Genomic DNA, 21,820 nt, shown 5'->3' on the forward strand with positions numbered 1-21,820 from the left:
GGTACAGGATCTGGCATAGCAGATGCTAATCTGAAGTAGTACAAGACATTGGATTAATATAATCCATTTTTGTAAGTTAGTGTGACTTCTTTTCTAATTAAGCAGTGACCTCTAGGCACTTGGTCTTCCTGCATGTGCAAGCCCCTATTGTAAGAGTAATATTACCTTATTGGCCAGTAAGATAACATTGTGGGTCACAAATCCCACTGAGTTTTTTCCCACACTGAGTTTCCTCATTAAAATACTGTGTTATGGTGTGCTTCTCATGTGGTTACTGTTATTCTTTTTTACTGCATTATTTATGGTTTACCAGTATATAGTTTTAATATGTTTTTCATGTTTTAAGTGAAGTAAATTTACATACTAGTTAGATACTGATTCACCCCCCCTCTCAATATCTTTGGGAGTCCTAACAAATAGCTTGTTCCTTTCCTTCCAAATCTTATTGTGCTAGTAGTGCCCCCAATGATACTTTTGTTGTTGATATGTAGAGAATGAGTGGCTTTCCTGCTATTGGTGGTACCAAAACTGCCAGATTCATTAGATATTGTTTGAGCTGGTGAAATGATTTTGTGCACTTGTCTTCCCATCTGAAAGGTATATTCTTATGAAGCAGATGATTGAATGGTAGGCATTTATCTGCTAATTGAGCTATGAATCACCTAATGGATTGCAGTCATCCCTACAGAGTCTGAGTTGGCTAATATTAGTGGGGGTGGCATTTCCATGATAGTCTATATCTTCGTTGGATCTACTTTGATACCCTTTTCTGATACAATGTAGCCTAACAGTTTGCCTAATGTGACCCCGAAGACACTTTTCTTAGGGCTTAGTCTGACCTTGAATTGCTCCAATCTTTGAAATATTTTATCTAATATGTCCAGATGTTCTGACCAGGTGAATGATTTAGCCAGAAAATCATCTACATAGTCTTCCATGAAGGTATGCATCATATTGTGGAAGATTGTCATCATGGCTCTTTGATAAGTTTCCCCAACATTTTTCAAGCCAAAACGTATGATGTTCCAACAATTTGTTCCCCATGGATAGGTGAACACAGTTTTATCTTGATCCTTTGGAACTATCCTGATTTGATTATAGCTAGAGAAACCATCCATTAATGATAACATTGTGTGGCCTATTGTTAGATCCACAATTATGTCAATGCTTGGTAAAGGAAAGTCATCCTTTGGACATGTTTTATTGACATCTCTAAAATCTATGCATATTTTGATGCTTCCGTCAGGTTTTAAAACTGGTATAATGTTTGAGATCCATTCAACATCATCTATAGGTCAAATGAATCCAATGTCTAATAACTTCTCTAGTTATGCTTTGACCAGTAATTCCAGATGCAAATTCATCTTTCTTAATTTTTGTTTGACTGGCTTATCTTCTAGAGTGATGGATAAATGATGCATGAGCAATGGAATTGGGCGACAAGAATGAAAAAGTCAAATTCAAAAGACCCACACACCAATGAGACTCTTGGTGCAAGTATAGGAACTATTTGAAATAGTTCAACTTCCCAAGGGATCTACCATTGTTCTCTATCTCACAGGATCCCTAAAGTCAATTTTTTTTTCTCTCAGATCATTGAGCCAAGTGACTTAGGAATGACAACTCCAAGAATGAGTGATGTTTGATTTATATGCATGAATGCATTCTAAGATATATGATATTTCAATCTATGATGATTAAGATAGCATAGAGATGATGATAAGATTAAAAAATTATCCTAGCAATGATATACTAGTCTAACATGGATATTCTATGATATTAAAATGCTTCTAAATGGTATTATGATGATTTCACAAAGAGAAGCTAAATAATTAGTAATTAGACTATGATGTGGATGCTGGCCCATCTATACAATTGTAAACAAGAGGTTTCTTGAGAGGAGATTAAAGAAGCACTAAATGCTTGAGAAGACATGAAGGTTACTCTAGGAGGTAAGGGTTAAGGTTAGATTAGGGTTATCCATTAGATAAATCTTCTACCCAAAGGGTAAAGTCTTGTGCAAGGGCTAAAGGGATAACCAAGGTTAAAGCCATGAATGCTTGATAAGACCCTTGGGTTAGATGAGGGTTGAGTTAGAGAGAAAGTCTCTAATCATGCAAGGAGGTTGATTTAACCATTAATGGTTATGTAAGAGCCTTAAATGGTTTGGAAGACTTTGAGGGTTAACTTGTTGATGACATAAATCCTTTAATGCATTTCAAAGACTTTGGAGGCTTTGAGAAGTGGCTTCTCTTTTCTTTGGAATGTGACAAAAATTAGGAGATGGATTAGGCTAAATTGGAAGTGATTAGAATAATCTAGAAGGGGTTTTAGGAGGCAAGTGGGAGATGTAGGAAAATGCAAGTGGAGGAAAAGGGATTTTAATTAAAATAAAATTTCTTTATTTCAACTAAATAGATGCAACTTGCATAAATACAAATGGGGGATTTAAATAAATAGATTAGATTTATTTATTTATAAGAATCAATTTAATTAAATGTAAATTTAATTAAAAAGGGAGAAAGGGGAATTAATTAAATAAAGTGATTTATTTAATCAAAGGCTAGAAAAGGCTTAGGTGAACTTAATTAAATAAATTGAGTAATTCATTTAATCAAATAGATGAATATGAAGAAATTAATTAAATATAATTTAATTAATATGAAGAATGGGGTTAAAATAAATATTAAATATCTATTTTAAGAAAGTGCGCAGATTTATACATCTACACCTCTAGTGTTGAATTCCTTTCTTGCGAATTTTAGCTTCTTAAAGATGGAGAAATTTATTTGAAACCTATAAAGGGCTTAAAATCCAGCTTCATAATTTACATGTTTCAAATATCAAATCCACTCATGTTGTGTTAATGTCAAATTGACACAATTCTTACACTTGCATTTATTAGAAGTCGATCCGCTCAAGGCAATTACTGTGTAATGATCACTTCATTTAATGGAAACTTTTAAAATTTGAGTTCCCAAGCTTCCCAAAATATTCCTCCTATCCTTAACCATTTCCCTCCATTGATTACCCGCCTTCATATTTTCTTGCACCATGGGATTTGAACTTGCGAACATTTGAACCGAGATAAAAGGTTCAATGATTCAAGTTCACTCACCGCTAAGATTCCTCCTACAAACTTAAAAATTACTTTAACAAGGACTTGACACATAGACACATAGGATGAACTTTGAACCAATGAACTATTCAACTTACACACAAGTTCAAGCGGAAGGTTCTAAAGGAACACTTCAGCATATAAAGGCCAAAACAAGAGGGATTTATAAGAAAACAACAACAAGATGACATTAATGTATTTTTTTTTTTCTTGAAAAGGTAATTGCAGAAAAATTAAACATGTACAAAAATAGGGGTAACTGAAGGGAAATTCACACACATTCCCACATGTCTAAGTTGTATTCACATTTGCATGTTGTGGTGTTTGCATTTTGTGGTGTTTGAATTTTTTAGTCTTTTATTTTTATCTTTCTTTTCTTTTTCTTTTCTTTTTCTTGTTTGTTTTGTCATTGTAGTTTATTTATTGGGTGTTTTTTCTTTACTTATTATTAGTTTCTTGTCTCAAGTTTTTTTCTTCCTCTTGATTTTTGTGTTTTCTCCCTTGGAATTTGTGCCACCCTTCCCCCTCTCTCATCCTTTTTATCTTGAATTGGTCTTTATTTTTATCCATCTTTCTCCTATACCTCTATCATCTTGATGATGAATCATGGAGTGTGATTTGAAACGTTGATGCAAAAAAATTTCTACATAGATAAATTCAGAAGCATATATGAATGAATTTAGGATGGATTGTGAAAATATGATCTCGCTAAGGGAATTACTTTTTGTGTCTTGATATTGATATATTTTGAGTACTATATTTTACACACTTAATCAAATTTCTCTAAGTCATTGTGGTTTCTTAGGCAAATTTGTGGCTAGTGAAAAATCTAAAATCTTGTTTCAACGCCACTATAATCCTCAAACCCAAGTTAGCTTCACTTCTTAAGAGATAAATTATAAAGTGTGGAAAATATATGAGGAAAATGCAATATCAGAAGAAACATAATATGTGAAAATGAAGCAATATCTTGAGGAAGAGAAAATTGAAAAACAAACCAAGAAAAAAGAGGAAAAAATAAATGGAAATAAAATATCAAAGTATTTGGCTTTGGGAACATATGAGTAACTCTATCAAAGCTATAGACACCTAGCTGGAAATGAAGAAAAATTTGTGAGATTACATTGATAACCTTGTTAGGGCTATAGATGCTTGCTGGTAGTGACACTCTATCAAGGATGCTTATAGAGTATGCATAAACTATGTAGCTAGTCACGGTGGATTCTAAGAGTCACAATGATCTTATGAGTTGGAATGAATATATTTGCACACACATGGGTATTCAAAGACTTGGTGCCTTGTCCAAATTGGGATTCTTCTTCTATTATACACTTTGTAGTCTCCTGATAATTTGGGTCGAATATTCCAGAGGTTCTAAGTGTGGACAAAGTCTTTATCTTTGAAAAGTTCAAGAGTATTTATTCGAAGTGGTGTTGTATGTTGTGATGTAATCACACATCACCCCATTGCAAACGGAGACCCTGACTTTTTTTCTACTTTCTAGGATAATGGTAAAGTCTTTTTCTATTAGTCCTTCATTTGTAAGAGTTGTAGTTTCTCAAGTGACCAGGAGGAAATCAAGTTAAGTCCCTTTATAGGATGAAGTTGATTCAGTCAATGGTCAAGCCTTAGGAAATGAATGGCTCATCTTTTTCTTGCAAAACTAAGGATGAAATGCTAAGGCATTGACAATGACTTCCTTTGCCTTTCCTTGTCACTATAAGGGACTTCCTTTTCCCTTCCTTGGCATAGACAATGACTTCCTTTTCCTTTCTTTGGCATTGAAAATGACTTCCTTTGTCCTTCCTTGGTACTGATAATGACTTCCTTTTCCTTTCCTTGGCATTAACAGTCACTTTCTTTGACCTCATAAAATCCCTAATCAACACAGAAAACCTTTGATTAAGGATGAGCATTTAACATTTTTATAGTGATCCAATCCTACAATGGAGCAATGTGAACTAATTTAAGATGATCATTTCATTTGATCATCATCTTTGGGTAGTGAAAGGTTGAATAGAAGGTGTCAGGCGGTATTAATTTAAGCAAGTGATTAAATGGAAGGTGACAAGTGATACTAGTTGGAGCATGATAAGTCAGGAAGTTTGAAAGGTAGGTCCTTTGGATGGGAATTTCACTAAATATAGAGGATTTACCTTACCATTCAAGAGGTCTTCTTTCACTTACAATAAGAGGCAAGTCACATGGGCAAAATTTTGACTAAGTATAAGAAAACTTCCTTCTCTCATCCAAAAAATCAGCCTCACTTCTTTTATCCATCAAAAAACTTGACCTCACTTCCTTTGACTATCCAAAACCTCAAATTGACTTCCATTACTACTTGAAGGTCTAAAATTGCTTTCATTGTTCACAAGTTTCATCTATTTAATCAACGATCTAATCTAGGAGGTGATTTGATGAGTTCTTTTGAGGATGGATGGATGATCTTGGGTGAATGGAGTAAAAACCTTGAGTGTCTTTTATTCTTCACCTTAAAAGCAACCTTACTTTTTCTAATCAACACACATACTTAGAATAAGAATTGAAGGAAAGATTGAATAATGAATTGAGTTGATGAAGATAAACTTGAAGGAAGCTATTCAAAAATCACTTCCATTTCTCCCTCAAAAACCAGACATCACTTCCATTACCCCCTTAAAAACCCAACCTCACTTCCATTTCCCCCTTAGAAACCTGGCCTCACTTTCATTGCCTCCTCCCAAACCCAACCTCACTTCCACTGCCCCCTCAAAAATGACTTTTCTTCCACTGCCCTCCTAAAAAAATGATCTGACTTCCTTTGAGGGTAAAGAAGCCCAAAATTCTTTTAAGGGTAAGTGTTGGCACCAAGGTTTAAATTTTCAAGAGAAATATTCAATTGCACAACTAAGTCATCCTAGGGAGGTTATAGTGAAAATGGTTACCCTTAGCTCTAAAACTCTTATATAAGAAGGAGTTCAGATTTCATTTCTAACATAATTTACCATTCAAAATAATTGTGAATTCTGATCTACACTTCCAGACAACATATTTCATTAAGACAATGATTTGTATTTAATTTTTATCATTTTCATTTGATCAAAATTACATTCAAGGAAGGTGATTTTGGAAGACAATTTGGAGAGGAGACATTATTCTTTTCTTTAAAAGGAGAATTCTGTGAAAAATCACACAACATTAGATCAGAAATAATTGGATATAATTCTAATCCATAAATTAGACTTAAGATAGTCATTTCAAAGATTAATGTTCCCTTTCTTCTTCCGGGTCTAATACAACATGAAGAAGGCAAAAACCCCAAAGTATAAATGAAGTATCATGCATTCATACTAAGGAAGATCAACATTGTGAAGAGTTCATCACATTCAAGGGTTTAACAAATATCAAGGATCAACATCAAAATTTAAGATGGAGGTGAATGACATCAACACGAAGAAATTAGATTCAACAACAAGAAAGTATCAAGGTAAGATTTGCACTACGAGGAGGTGATCAGAAATCAAGGGTTCCACAACATGAAGTCATAATTGCACCAAGGAATCTAAGTCAAATACAAGAAATTTCAAGATCAAAAAATAGATTGAGTTGGCATCCTAGTCATCACTCCACTAATCAAGGAGTTCCACATCAACATGTCCATATGCAATGTACATGACTCATCCATGGAGGCACAAAATTAAAGATACTTACCCTCATATTTTATTGGTTCACATTCAATATTGAACCTAAATGTAATAATTTTATTGACCAAAAATGATTTATTCTAACAAACCCTAATTAGGGTTTCTATCATGTAATCTCTACCATTGATTGTGAATCAATCTAAGCCACCTATTGTAAAGAGGTATCTTTACAAGGCTCACTCTCCTAATTTGTAAAGGTTAATAGTTAATATCAAGCTAATAGTTTAGAAATAGTTAATAGTTTAGCCATAGTGAATAGTTGATAGATATCCAACAGTTAGAATAGATTAGGAGAAGAAGAAATTATTTCTAAGGATTGTAAATGGATATACTCTTTTCATTGAAGATATGGTGAAATGTGTTATTTCAAAAAGTTACATGGTTTCTACTTCTCATTTTCTTTCATGTTGATTAGATGAATGAAAGGAATTGTGAATGATCAATGGTGAAATTTATATATCCATACCGCTAGTGATTTGTTGATTATAAGTTTGTCTTGTATGGTCAACTGGAATTCTTAATGATCTTATCTTCAATTGCTAGTCACACTTCAATATCCAATGATTTGATGGTGCTTTTTTTATTGATAATGATTTGAACATCACCTTCCTACCTTAGGAGATCACACTAGCTCTGTAGAGTTGTTCATTGACGGTGAAGTGAAGCTTAGTTGAATCTCATCCAATCATTCATTGTCTCTTACATTCATAGGAGTAGCATAGATTTCTAAAACCTTATTTCTTTTGCTATTTTTTATCCTCCAAGAAAGTAGATATAATCTAAGTTCCAACAACATCTAAACATTCAATATTCAAATATTTAACATAAGTCCCCTTGGATTACCAGCAATCACATCAATCATTGATCTTATCCACGAGTCAAGACTTGACATCAGAAACCTTGGAGTTGTCTCATTTGATCACTAAGCATAGCATTTGAGAGACTTTATTCAAGAGAGGATAAGATACCTTGGTATTTTATTCTATGTTTGATTGTGCATAAAAAATACATCAATGGGGTCTTGGATGAGAAAATTAAACTTAGAGGGAAAGGCATAATAGAGATGATAGATCTACCAAATATGCGTAGATGAGAAATTTTAAAATAAAAAAGGAAATAAAAAAGTAAAATTTTTGGGGAAAAAGTTTATAGTTTAGGAAATAATGAATGGATGACCGTACCTAAAACCATTAAATTTGATGCAAGGAAGATTAGAGAGAAAATAAAAAAATTGGATGAAAAGGCATGTCAAGTATGATAGGTTCAATAGAGATGTGTACATGATAAATTACAAAACTCTAAAGTTTGTATTATAGTGTATTATTGGGGGGCAAAGTTGGAACTTGAGCAAAGGATGCATGGATGGCTAAACCTAAAATACTAAAATTCAATGAAAATGGGTTTATTAGAGAAAATAGAAATTGGAGGGAAAGACATACCAAAGATGATAACTCTAACAAAGATTTTGGTATGAGGTTCTCTAAAATTTTAAAATTTACAAAGTCTAATATTGGGGAAAATAATTGGTAGTTGAGGAAATGATGCATAGATGACCAAACCCAAAATATTGAAATTCAAAGAAAATGGGCTTTGACAAGAAAATAAAACTTGGAAGGAAAGTCATGCCAAACATGATAGGTCTAATAAAGATGCCAAGATGAGTAACTCTACTCAAAATTTTCTAAAGTTAATTATTTGGAAAGATAAATTTTCTATTGAGGCAAGGATTCAAATATGACCCATTCCCAAATGTCAAAATTCTAGGAAAATGGGATTGGACAAGGAAATTGAACTTGGAGGGTAAATCCATGCTAGGGATGATAGATTTGATAGGGATGCAAGGATGAAAAACTCTAAAATTTCAAAATTTTCCTAAAACCACCTAAAGAAGAGCCAACTCACTAGGAATTGACCATAAAATACCCATTAACAATTTTTACTAAGGACATTTGATGAAAAAACATTAAATAGATACCCTTAGACAATTAGTCACTATAAGGAACCCAACTAGAGATTTCTTGTATTAATTATCAATAGGGAGTGGGTATGGTCAAATGAACAACTTACAGAGAAGAGAAAATAAAAGATGAGAAACACCAAAATGAGGTGTTAATAGTGCAAACACATTATTTTTGTGGCCAACTAGAGCTCAACATTCAAGCATGAAACTTCCATGGCATATACAAGCAGAAACCAATGGAACATGGCACTCTACTATGACCAAAAAAGTTTGGTAGAGAGTAAAGAGGCATCTATCTTAGCTTACTCCCCGTTGTGAAGATAACTCTCCATGAGGCCAATTTGTGGTTACTATAACATTAATAAACTCAATTTAAAACTTAAACCACTAGTCAAACAAGTCATAAAGCGATTATAATTAAAGGGCTTTAGATAACATGAAAGGGCTACCATGACTACACATGTTAGAATCATATTAACATACAAGAGTACTCCAATAGTACACAAGGGAGTAATTCTCAAGCTTGACCAAGGTATAATAAGTCATGAAACATCCTTACAAACCAAGAACATAAATGCAAAAGTATGAATCAAATATAAGGTGTGGTAAGGCACAATGGAGTATTTAATGAGGTCCATTATACAAAATTTCTCAAATTGGTTACAAAAGTGCCATGAAAATAAGTAAAAGAAAAATATTAAATTACAAGATTCGAGAATAATAAAATGAGTAAAAGATGGCTAAAATTTGAATCTAAAATCTAAAATGTTTGAGGTTGCATTTACATGTTTGGTATTGATTTTACAAGATTTTGAGAGAAACCCAACTTGAATTCCATGATTATTCTTCTATCACATATAAGAAGCTGCAATTATGTGTTTCTTTTTAAATTTATGATCAAAATATCGAACAACTATCTTTTTGATAATTGAAACAAAATTATGAATAATTTAAGTAGAATAAAATGTGTAAAAAAATACATTAATAGACATAATAAAAAAAGGAATATAAACAAACATGAATAAAATAAATTAAAATATATAAATAAAAAATACCATGTAAAAAGAACTCCACTTTCTATAAACTTAGACTATTTATTAATATAAAACTTTATCATATATCATTTATTTTAAGATTTGTTTCCTATGTGTGGTGTGATATTTTATTTTTTAATAAATATGTCAGATTCTATTAAAATATAATATACACATATAAATGTGATGTGATATTAAACATTGTTGACCCACTCCCACTTTAATATGTTCTCACAAAGTGTGGAATATTGTAGAAATAATTTCTGTGTCTTTTCATCTGAGATTCTTGATTCCCAGGATAAGAAAGTTATGTGGATGACCTGGTCTGAAAAGGAATGTGAAAATTTTATATAGCACTTTTATTCACTACAAAGTATTGTTTTTTTATGTTTTTTTCCACATGACATAGTTTATATAAGATTAAAGATTTTGACCTATGTTTAAATGATGCAGGACATGCTTACAATAGAATTTTTTTATAGACCTGGAAAACATTGAAGAAAAAAGTAATTTGGCAGGCGTAAAGCGCAATTCCACATTCTAGCCTATGGAATTTTTAGAACGAGTATGGACATAGCATATCAGAAGAGATACGATTGCAGAATGACCGTTTGACAATATCGCTTAAAAGAAAGAGCTCAAGGAAAGTAAAGATACGTAGCTTAAACTTAAGCCTCCGACCTAAACAAGATTGTGTAAAGTCTATATGCATGAAAGATATGGAAGCATTTACAAGTTGTGTAGAGAATTTATTCAATGGCTCAAAGAAATACAATTGCAGTGATCACAAATGAGAATAGAAAACTTTCAACCACGGGTAAATAGACAATGTGGAGTCAAATTTCCTTAGACTTCACACTGCATTCTAATTAAACAAGGTAAATGGAAATATCAAATTTAAATGGGAAGGTACATATATATAGCTACTAATGAAAAAGATTAAAATATATTTAGAATAGTCATCCCACTAGATATGAGAAAAGCTCTTTATGAGCTAACTTGTAAGAAGTACTTAACGGTCCATTTTTGAGCTAAATGGTGACACCTGAACACAGAACTGTTACTGATAGGATGAAACAATCACTGTCAAGCTTTGATGCTTACGGCAACTGGGCTTCGGACAATCTGTGACCCCCCTTGGGTACATTTCCACATTATCTATCCAAATGAAGCTGTCTCACCACTAGAACCGACTGTTCCTTCAAATTTTACAGTATAGCTTGCAGTTTCCAAGTGCTTTCCGAACTTCAACGTTTGTGGTTCCACGATTATAGTGACACCAGAAGGGTTCTTCACACTCACTTGGTACACTACATCAGCCCCTGTACCCACATATGTCACTGTTCTTCTCTTTACCTGAACCGAATTGCTCCCTGATTTCATTACAACTGAAAATGATGGATAGTTGAGATCGCCGGCTTCCAAACTGAAGTTGGGACAGGAAACTGACTCCTTTGTAAGAAGAGAAATCTGTTGTTCTGTGTAGTTGAGAGAGCAGAGAAAGGTGATGTAATCTTGAGGCACCATGTCGTAGACAAGCCCCGGGTCTACCGCAGCATTTGGATCCACGTGACCCGCGCCCAACGGAAAGGGATCGGCTTCTTTCATTGTATTTGAATCCTTGATGGGCTGCTCTGAATTGTCAGTCGAGTAGGATGACGTCATGAGCGCAGACTTGATAGAGGCAGGGTTCCATGTAGGGTGTATGTCTTTTATCAGCGCTGCCATGCCGCTGGCGTGAGAGCACGACATGGAAGTTCCTGAAAGGATGCTGTAGGGCAACTCTCCGGCGTAAGCTGCCAATACGTTCAAACCCGGAGCAATCATATCCGGCTTGAGAATTTGCGGATACGATTCACTAGGCCCCCTCGAAGAAAAGGAAGCAACAATGGGAGCAGTTGTTTCCTTTCCCACAACTGTCAATCCTTTGAGATTCATGGCAGCCGTTACGTTGTTCCCGGTGCTTTTGATGTAAGCTTTGATTTTCTCTCCAGTCGTCAAACTGACACTTATAGCCGGCAGAGTGTTTGGATTTGTAATGCGCTGCTGTGACCCATAACGCTCATCTAACCACTTCTATATAGGATAATATCTGATCACAGACCACGATTTTGTCCTTAACCAAATTGGGATCAAGGCTGCCAGGAACACAACAGCTTGTGCTGGCGTTCGTGGATACGTAGACCAATGGCAGAGACCGTTGCAAGGTTGTATCATCTAGTCGGCTGTAGGTGGAAGTGCCTTTGTACATCTCTCGGTTGCCCAAAACAACAAATGCAGGGAAATCTCTATCGATGCTGCTCGCCCCCACAGTAGTAATCCAGGGCGCCAAGTTACCAAGAGTAGACGGATAAGGCCCACTGTTTCCTGCCGAGGCACAGAAGAAAACACCCTTTTCAATGGCCCCAAATGCTGCAATAGCTCTGTTATCATCGGTAAATGGCGTATCCGGTGAGCCAATTGAGATAGAAATGATGTCGACGCCGTCAGCAACGGCTTGTTCCATGGCAGCAACGGTGTCCGTGTCATAGGAACCATCTTCCCAGCAGGCTTTGTAGGTGGCCAGCCTGGCTTGAGGGGCCATCCCTCTGGCCGTCCCGTTGGCAAATCCAAAGTAACTGATCCCAGAAACTGCGGCGCCAGCCACGGTCGAAGCTGTATGGGTGCCATGCCCATCGTTTTCTCTTGGAGATTTGTATTCCAAAGTTTCGTTAATAGGACTCGGGTTCTCCGATTTGTAGCCTTTAAAGAAATACCGAGCTCCAATGATTTTTCCATTGCAGCTGGAGGAGTCGAAGCGCCGCCCGATTTCGCACGCGCCTTTCCATCCAGTGGGAGCGGGTCCCAAACCTTCATCTTTGAAGCTTTTGCTTTCAGGCCATATTCCCGTATCGATCATGCCCACTATGATATCTTTGCCATATGTATAGTGCGACCACAATCCAGAGGTGGAGTAGAGACCCAGGAACTCTGGTGTGTGCGTGGTGGCAATTTATTGAGGGAAGAGGGAATGACAGCCAGGCACCCGTCTGTAGACTCCGTTGCCTGGGCCTCTGCCTTGCTTAGCCGCGCAGCAAAGCCGTGCAAGAGAGTATCATATGTATATAACATCTCATTTGCACTCGGATCTGACTGCACGACCTGGTCAAGCATTGAAGCATACCAGTGCTGGTGCGAAGTGAAGTGTTGGGGTTTCATGGACTTGAGGATATGAACAATATAAGCCTTTCTTCCATCTTCACTTTCAGCGGTACCCAAAATGGCAGAGAGAGAAAGCAGTGTGAATACGAAGGTGACAAGACAAGCCTTCGCCATTATTTTAGAAGAATAGTATAAGAGAAATATCTTTTGTATGGATGAATGTCAACCGGACAGCGTTTTATTGGAACTGATGGTTGCGACATAACCGTGTGGAATAACCATAGTTGCTTTTGAACTTTCTATCATATTCCTGGATAAAGGAAGCTACATGCGAGTGGGGGTACCTGGATATACCTTACTTTAAAGCACCATTGGACATTGTTGTTTGATTTACAATAATATTAAGGGTTATTCTTAAAACACGTAAACTTTCTATATATTTTTTATAATAGTAAGCACTATTGGCTATTTGATATTTATAATGAATGGAAAAAGATTAAATAAAGGACAAGTAAAAATTCTCTTATACAAATGAAAATTTTAATTAGAGAGAAAGGTTAAAGAAAATAAGGAAAATATTTTCTTTATTTTTTAATATTTTAAATATATAAAAAAGTTAGTGTTGAATCAATATTAACATTCAATATAGCAGTAAGTTTATTTCATGATATAATGGTGAAATTATCAATGTCATTTTTCATTTAGCTTTCTACCTATCTTTATGAAAATATCTTAATGCAATAATATATTGAGTGTAATATTCATATGCTATGTTTGTCTTGAGATTCATTTCTTATCTATTTTCATTAATGTCCATACATTCATTATCTAGAAATCACCTTATCTCTATGGATCACTTTTTAGTGGCTTAGGCTTGATCTATTTAAGGAGATTTGGAATGATACCTAAAGTCCAAAGCATTAAATTTAAATTGAAACTTTCCTACCATTTTATTATTACTATTATGTGTCAACCTAACATACATTTAGTGTTAAAGGCTATTATGTAATGACATTTAAGAAAGTTATTTTGTGCATAATACCTATTAGAGGAATCCAAGAAAAAGGAGGATAATTAAACCATAATTTAATTGTAAAATTTCATAAAGAAATCAGATCTACATGGGTAAGTGTAAAACAAGGAGTCTACTTTTTAGCTCAAAAGTGGATACATTTTTTTTTATAATAAAAATCGTCATAGTTCAAACAAGAATTTAAACGTAGAATATTAATATTGGAAATATCAAATGTAGGATTTAATAGTTTTTAAATATATAATATATTCTAATAATCAAACAATTAAAGTTAGTTTTTATATAAGATTTATGGAAGTATCATTAAAAAAGTGTATGTTGAAGGCCAAAACATGCATGCATATAATAAAAAAGAAAACTAGTAAATGTTTTTTTTCTAAAATAGTTTTGTAGAAAGATTAATACGATACAAATATTTGATCAAGATATTTTTCAATAATTACATAACAAATATATATTTTTAATTAATTCATTTCAAAGACTAAATCTTTCTCTAAAACTTTTGGTATACAACCAACATAAAAAGGTATCATATAGTGAATGATTTATAGATTCATAGCATATTTTTGTCCAAAAAGGTGTGAAAATATCAAGCATAAATCCCAATTGTAAATACAATTCTCCATAAGGCCAATTTGTGGTTAATGCAACATTTATAGACTCCACTTAAAGCTTGACTACACATTAGAATCATATTATGACACTAAAGTAGAACAAATAACATAGAGAGCTCAAATAGTACACAAGTGAGTACTTCTAAAGCTTGACCAAGATATAATAGGTTACAAGTTATCCTTGCAAGCCAAGAACATAAATGCAAAGGTATGCACCAAATATAAGAAATCATCTAAAGGAAAACAAAGTACTTAATGTGGTCCATTAAATAAAATTTATCAAATTAGTTACAAAGGGGCCATGAAATGAAGTAAAAGAAAAATATCAAATTATTAAATTTGAGAGAAATAAAATGGGTAAAAGATAACCAAAGTTTAGATCTAAAATTTAGGATATTTAAGGTTGCATTCACATTTGTGGGATTGATTGTACATGATTTTGAGAGAAAACGAACTTTAATCTTCACATTTGTGGGATTGATTGTACATGATTTTGAGAGAAAACCAACTTTAATCGTATGATTCTTCAAACATGTATAAGTAGTTGCAATTGTGTGTTCGTCCAAAATTTATAATGAAAATACCAAACAACTATTTTTTTGGCTATACAAACAAAACTATGATAAAATTGATATAGAATTAAATGTCTAAAACCAAATACATAAATAGACATAATAAATAATAGTAATATATATAAATATAAACAAATATGAATTAAATATAAATAAAAATATATAAATGAAAAAACAAAAATGAAAGAACCCCAATTTCTATAAATTTAAATTATTTAGTAATATATAATTTTGATATATATCATTCTATATAAAGTGGAACAGATCTAGTAGCCGTTATAGTTTCAATAAATTGTTCACTCCTTATGCACCCAATCCCCCACTACTAACTTTAAAGAAACTAAATAAATGATAACTAAAAGTCTATTAATAAATTTAGCATGTATCAATAGCCACTCACTTTTTAGCAATTTTGGATCATAATTGGCCCATTTGTGCACAACTGATGAGACATTTGTGCACCCCTACTACGCCATTTGTGCATAAGTATTGACAATTTTAAGTGCACGATTATTGAGACATCTTTTCGTAGGCATTGGGCAACTCTTTGAAATGTGTACTTTTTGACCCTTGCGCTCATAACGAATCCCATGCAACGTGTCATTACTACCTAGAAACGAAAACAATAGTTATGAGTTGTTAACTCACATATGAAAACAACCCAAAAAAAATGATCGAAATCCAACATATCATTTAAGATTTGTTAGTGTAACAACTACGGATACACTTCTCCTATATAACTTTATTTTTAATATATAAAAAAATTAATAATTGTGATGTGATTCTAGAATAATACATGGGATCTAACATTATTGCCCCACTTCCACTTTAATGACTACTCGCAAAATGTGGAAAATCATAGAAAAAATTACGTCAGCGTGTCTTTTCACGTGAGATTTTTGATTCCATGGATAGCATTGGTGAATGGATAAAAAGAAAAGGGAATATTTTACGTTATTGTTTCATGAGCAAGTTTACTCACTATAGTGTCTCGTTTTTATGTAATTTTTCTGCATGAAATAGTTTATATAAGATTGAAGACTTAGGTCGACGTTTAAATGATTGAAACTTCATCAGTATCATTTGACATCCGTAAAATGGATTTTTTAATAGACCTGGAAAACTGTCGAGGAAAAAGTAATTTGGAAGGCATAAAGCCCAATTCTGTGCTTTAGAACAAGTATGGACACAGAATAACATAAGAGAAATTTACTCGATTTTGACGTTGCGAGTTCCTTGGTAGACATGCATGCAAAACTGTTGAATAATAATTAAAGCACACAATTTGAAAAGCTTCAAGAAAATGTGGTCTCATGAAACGGCATTGATTGTAGGGTATGACAAAATTGTTTTGTTGAAAGAACATAAGAAATTTTCAAATAAAATATGATTGGAGAATAGTCAGATTAAAATTTTAATCTATACCAACATTCTTTTTGCGTCCGCCAATGTGTGCATTTAGAAACAGTGAATGGTTATCCATCAAAGAATAGAGGAATGCTAGCAGATGTAGATGTTGTGGCTAACCTAAAAGACATTGCATGTAACATGGAAAACAATGAGCAAGCACAAGAACTCTTGGATAATACGCTAAAAGAAAAGAGCTCAAGGAAAGTAAAGTTTTTTATGTTAAACTTAAACCTCTGACCTAAACAATAATGTGGAAAGTCTTATACGAAATAGAAAAAAATTCGAATGCTTGCAAATTAAATACAGGAATAGAAAAAATATTCAACTGAGAATTACGCAATGTGATGTTAGTGTTCTAATTAAAGAAGATAAATAGTAATATCAAATTTAAATGGGAGGTGCACATACATATAAATATACTTATGAAAATGATTAATATATATAGTCAAGTCATCCCACTACATATGCGAAGGGCTCTTTCTGAGCTAAATTTGTAAGATGTACTTAACGTTACATTCTTAATACTATAAATTATATATAATGATACGCTGAATTGGTACTGATACGATGAGACAGTCACTGTCAAGCTTCATTGCTAACGGCAACTGGGCTTCGGACAATCTGTGATCCTCCTTGAGTACATTTCCACATTATATCTCCAAACGCAGCTGTGTCAGTGCTAGAAGCGACTGTGCCTTCGACTTTTACGATATAGCTGGCAGTTTCCAAGGGCTTTCCGAACTTTAACGTTTGAGGTTCCACGCTTATAGTGATGCCAGCAGGGTTCTTTACACTCACTTGGTACACTGCATCAGACCCTGTACCTACATATGTCACTGTTCTCCTCTTTACCTGAACTGAATTGCTCCCTGATTTCATCACAACGGAAAATGATGGATAGTTGAGATCGCCGGCTTCCAAACTGGAGTTAGGACAGGAAACTGACTCCTTTGTAAGAAGAGAAATCTGTTGTTCTGTGTAGTTGAGAGAGCAGAGGAAGGTGATGTAATCTTGAGGCACCATGTCGTAGACAAGCCCCGGGTCTACCGCAGCATTTGGATCCACGTGACCCGCACCCAACGCAAAGGGATCGGCTTCTTTCATTGTATTTGAAACCTTGATGGGCTGCTCTGAATTGTCAGTCAAGTAGGATGAGGTCATGAGCGCAGACTTGATAGCGGCAGGGCTCCATGTAGGGTGTATGGCTTTTATGAGCGCTGCTATGCCGCTGACGTGAGGGCACGACATGGAAGTTCCTGAAAGAATGCTGTAGGGAAACTCTCCGGCATATGCTGCCAATATGTTCAAACCCGGTGCAATCATATCCGGCTTGAGAACTTGCGGATACGCTTCACTAGGCCCCCTCGAAGAAAAGGAAGCCACAATGGGAGCAGTTGTTTCTTTTCCCACAACCGTCAATCCTTTGAGATTCATGGTAGCGGTTGCGTTATTCCCGGTGCTTTTGATGTAATCTTTGATTTTTTCTCCAGTCGTCAAACTCACGCTAATAGCCGGCAGAATATTTGGATTTGTAATGCGCTGCTGTGACCCATAACGTTTATCGTTTGCACCAATCATTCCTGCACCTCCTGCTCTCACCACTTCTGTGAAGGAGGATATTTGATTACAGACCACAATTTTGCCCTTAACCAAATTGGGATCAAGGCTGCCAGGGACACAATAACTTGTGCTGTCGTTGGTGGATACGTAGACCAATGCCAGAGGCTGTTGCAAGGTTGTATCATCTAGTCGGCTGTAGGTGGAAGTGCCTTTGTACATCTCTTGGTTGCCCAAAACAACAGATGCAGGGAAATCTCTATCCATGCTGCTCGCAGCCACAGTAGTAATCCAGGGTGCCACGTTACCAAGAGTAGACGGATAAGGCCCACCGTTTCCTGCCGAGGCAGAGAAAAAAACACCCTTTTCAATTGCCCCAAATGCTGCAATAGCTCTGTTATTATCGGTAAATGGCGTATCCGGTGAGCCGATTGAGATAGAAATGATGTCGACGCCGTCAGCAACGGCTTGTTCCATGGCAGCAACGGTGTCCGTGTCATAGCAACCATCTTCCCAGCAGGCTTTGTAGATGGCCAGCCTGGCTTGAGGGGCCATCCCTCTGGCCGTCCCGTTGGCAAAGCCAAAGTAACTGATGCCGGAAACTGCAGCACCAGCAACGGTCGAGGCTGTATGGGTGCCATGCCCATTGTTGTCTCTCGGAGATTTGTATTCCAAAGTCTCGTTAATCGGAAACGGATTCTGCGCTTCGTAGCCTTTGGAGAAGTATCGAGCTCCAATGATTTTTCCATTGCAGTTGGAGGAATCGAAGCCCCGCCCGCTTTCACAAGTGCCTTTCCATCTAGCCGGAGCGGCCCCAAGGCCTTCATCTTTGAAGCTTTTGCTTTCAGGCCATATCCCCGAGTCGATCATGCCCACTATGATATCTTTGCCATATGTATAGTGCGACCACAATCCAGAGGAGGAGGAGAGACCCAGGAACTCCGGTGTGTGCGTGGTGGCAATTTTATTGAGGGAAGAGGGAATGACAGCCAAGCACCCGTCTGTAGACTCCATTGCCTGGGCCTCTGCCTTGCTTAGCCGCGCAGCAAAGCCGTGCAAGAGAGTATCATATGTATATAATATCTCATTTGCACTCGGATCTGACTGCACGACCTGGTCAAGCATTGACGCATACCAGTGCTGGTGCGAAGTGAAGTGTTGGGGTTTCATGGACTTGAGGATATGAACAATGTAAGCCTCTCTTCCATCTTCACTCTCAGCAGTGCCCAAAATGGCAGAGAGAGAAAGCAGTGTGAATACGAAGATGACAGGACAAGCCTTTGCCATTCTTAGAGTAGAAGAATATAAGAGAAATTTTCCTGTGGATGAATGAAACCCAGAGAGCTTTTTAATAGGGAGTCGTGGAGGCAGCTATGACTTGACTACTATTGGGAACCAACCTGTCTGGGAAAATCAAAGTTGGAATCCTATTCCTCTGTGGGTCCCTGGCCTGCATCCAGCTTTATCTAAAGCGAGACTGCATATTCTTCTTGTACGTGATTGACAAAAATAAAGTTCAATGTGATTGGCTCGACAATTATTTACAACTTTTTCCCAGAGATTGTGTGTAATATACGTTACTATTTCTTCTATAATTCATTGAATATAAATTTTAGTTATTTAATTTATTATCTGATTTTATTCTTTTATTAATATTTTATTATTTAATTAATAGAATCACAATATAACACTATTCGCCCACATCCCATTTATAACCTAAATCACTTAATCATATTTCTTTTAATGTCTACTGTAGATAAATAAATTTAAATATTCTTTTACGTAAGTTCCCCATCCTCATCCTAAAAATTAAACAAATATCCTATTTATTTAATTGTTTATTTTACTCACTTTTCATTATGTGGATTATAATATATTAACCCCTTAACCATCCTCTTGCACATTCAAAATTCTAATTGGATCCCCTCAAATCCTCTACATTCTCCAAGTTGTAGAAAGGCATGGTCTCTTTGTACATTAGGCATGGACTCTTTGGACATAACGCATGGGCCTTAATACATGTGGTACCATGACACAATGGTCAAAGAACTTGCCCATGTCTAAAGGTTCTCCAAAGTACCCAAGTCCATCTTGTCCATTCAATCTTCCCAAGGATAATCTCCATGGGCTTGATTTTATCCTCAATCCCTCTCCCTCCATCTTTTACAACAAAACAAGAACACATGGCTTCCTCTCATTTTCTCATAGCTCTTAGCCATTCTGAGCCATTGATCTAATCTTTTAATCATAAGAATCCAACTTTATAGCCAAAAAATTATAAATTAGATATCATCCTAAATCATATCATCAACATCTTTATATGTAGCCTTATGTTGTTAGTAAGAACACTCACACATCCATTTTATTATCACAACAATCATTCCATGGTGCAAAAAGGGTTAAAATGATGAGATTTTTATGTTTTCATCATGTTTTATTAACTCGTGCTTAATCATGAGTGTTTTTTTTTATTTGGATATAATAGGTTAATATTAATTTAGTTCATTATATATGTTCAAAATTACATGCACACATGTTTGGAAACTTTCTTGAGGACTCATGTCCCTTTTCTAATAATTTGTTGGTGATAACAATGATTTTTTCTTTCTTGTAGGTTATAGTTTGGCATATGAATGAGTTGCTTGTAAAATTTATTTCATTTTGATTGCATTGTTTTTTTTTGTGTTGAGGAGAAAACCTATCTTTCCATGGGGAAAAGAAAGAGTATCTCCTTCGGTTGCTCTAGTAGGATGTGGCACGGTTAGGAAGGGGTATGAGTACCCATGGTATTTCTATGTGGTATGAGTACTACCATTCTATTACGTGAATGTTACTTGAAAGGAAATGAGTAGCCATTACCACCATTCTATTATGTGAATGTTACTTGAAGGGGTATGTATTCCCATGATTTTTCATGTGGTATGAGCACCACCATACTATTAACTGGAATTCCAATTGTTATATGCTTACACTTTGAGATGGGGATTGGGAGATACAAGGGAAATTTGATGTGTAATTTTAATTATATTCCTAAGAAGGTATCCCCTACACCCTTTAGAGTGTGAGAGACATACTCTCCTTTTGTGGGCATGATATGTTGAACCTGAAATGTGATTATTTACGGAAATGCAGTCCTTAGTGTGATTCTTTTATGTGGATGCTCAATATTGTAAATATGTTTACAATGATCTTGAACAATGTGGTGATTTGAGTTGGCATGAGTGAATCTCAAATTAGAGACTCAACCCCTAGCTTGGGGGTGAAAAACATTACTTTCCTAAGGTTGGGAAGTGGACTCCCTATTTGCTTCCTAGCCTTTAACTTTTATTTTTGTAGGATGGGAATGCTAAAGTGGAGTACTATTCTATGTTTGTGTAGCTCTTTTTCATGGCGTAACATTTTTTAGACTTGAATTAAGTGATGGGAAGAAATGTCATTCTTGTACCAATGTTTTCATTATACAATATATGTTAGTGACTATTCTTACATTGGAGGATTGAAACTTAAAGTGTGTAATCAACTGTAAAGTACTTTAAGAATAGAATCCACATGTACTAATACTTTTGTCTAGCTCATGTAGCTTGAGAAACAAGCTTGCATATTCTTTTTATAAATATAAAAAATTTCTTTACCTTCTTGGGTGTTAAGAAGAAGGGGTTCTTAGATATAATGAAGTTGTTGTAAATTAATTTAGCAAT

General features: G+C 35.1%; 2 protein-coding genes across 2 annotated transcripts; both read right to left on the minus strand.

The window, feature by feature from the left end:
• Window positions 1–10,953: 10,953 nt before the first annotated feature.
• On the minus strand, window positions 10,954–12,694 carry LOC131034695 (subtilisin-like protease SBT1.7). The gene is made up of 2 exons (XM_059221201.1): window positions 11,900–12,694; window positions 10,954–11,841 (listed from the first exon to the last, which is right to left on the minus strand). Exons 1-2 carry the CDS (start codon window positions 12,692–12,694, stop codon window positions 10,954–10,956), a joined length of 1,683 nt encoding a protein of 560 aa, XP_059077184.1.
• Window positions 12,695–16,936: 4,242 nt separating this feature from the next.
• Window positions 16,937–19,474, minus strand: LOC131034669 (subtilisin-like protease SBT1.4). The gene has a single exon (XM_057966241.2). The coding sequence runs from the start codon at window positions 19,407–19,409 to the stop codon at window positions 17,148–17,150; it is 2,262 nt and encodes a 753-aa protein (XP_057822224.1). The 5' UTR covers window positions 19,410–19,474; the 3' UTR covers window positions 16,937–17,147.
• Window positions 19,475–21,820: the final 2,346 nt, after the last annotated feature.

Source organism: Cryptomeria japonica, chromosome 5, assembly GCF_030272615.1.
Source record: "Cryptomeria japonica chromosome 5, Sugi_1.0, whole genome shotgun sequence".
NCBI classification, from domain to species: domain Eukaryota; kingdom Viridiplantae; phylum Streptophyta; class Pinopsida; order Cupressales; family Cupressaceae; genus Cryptomeria; species Cryptomeria japonica.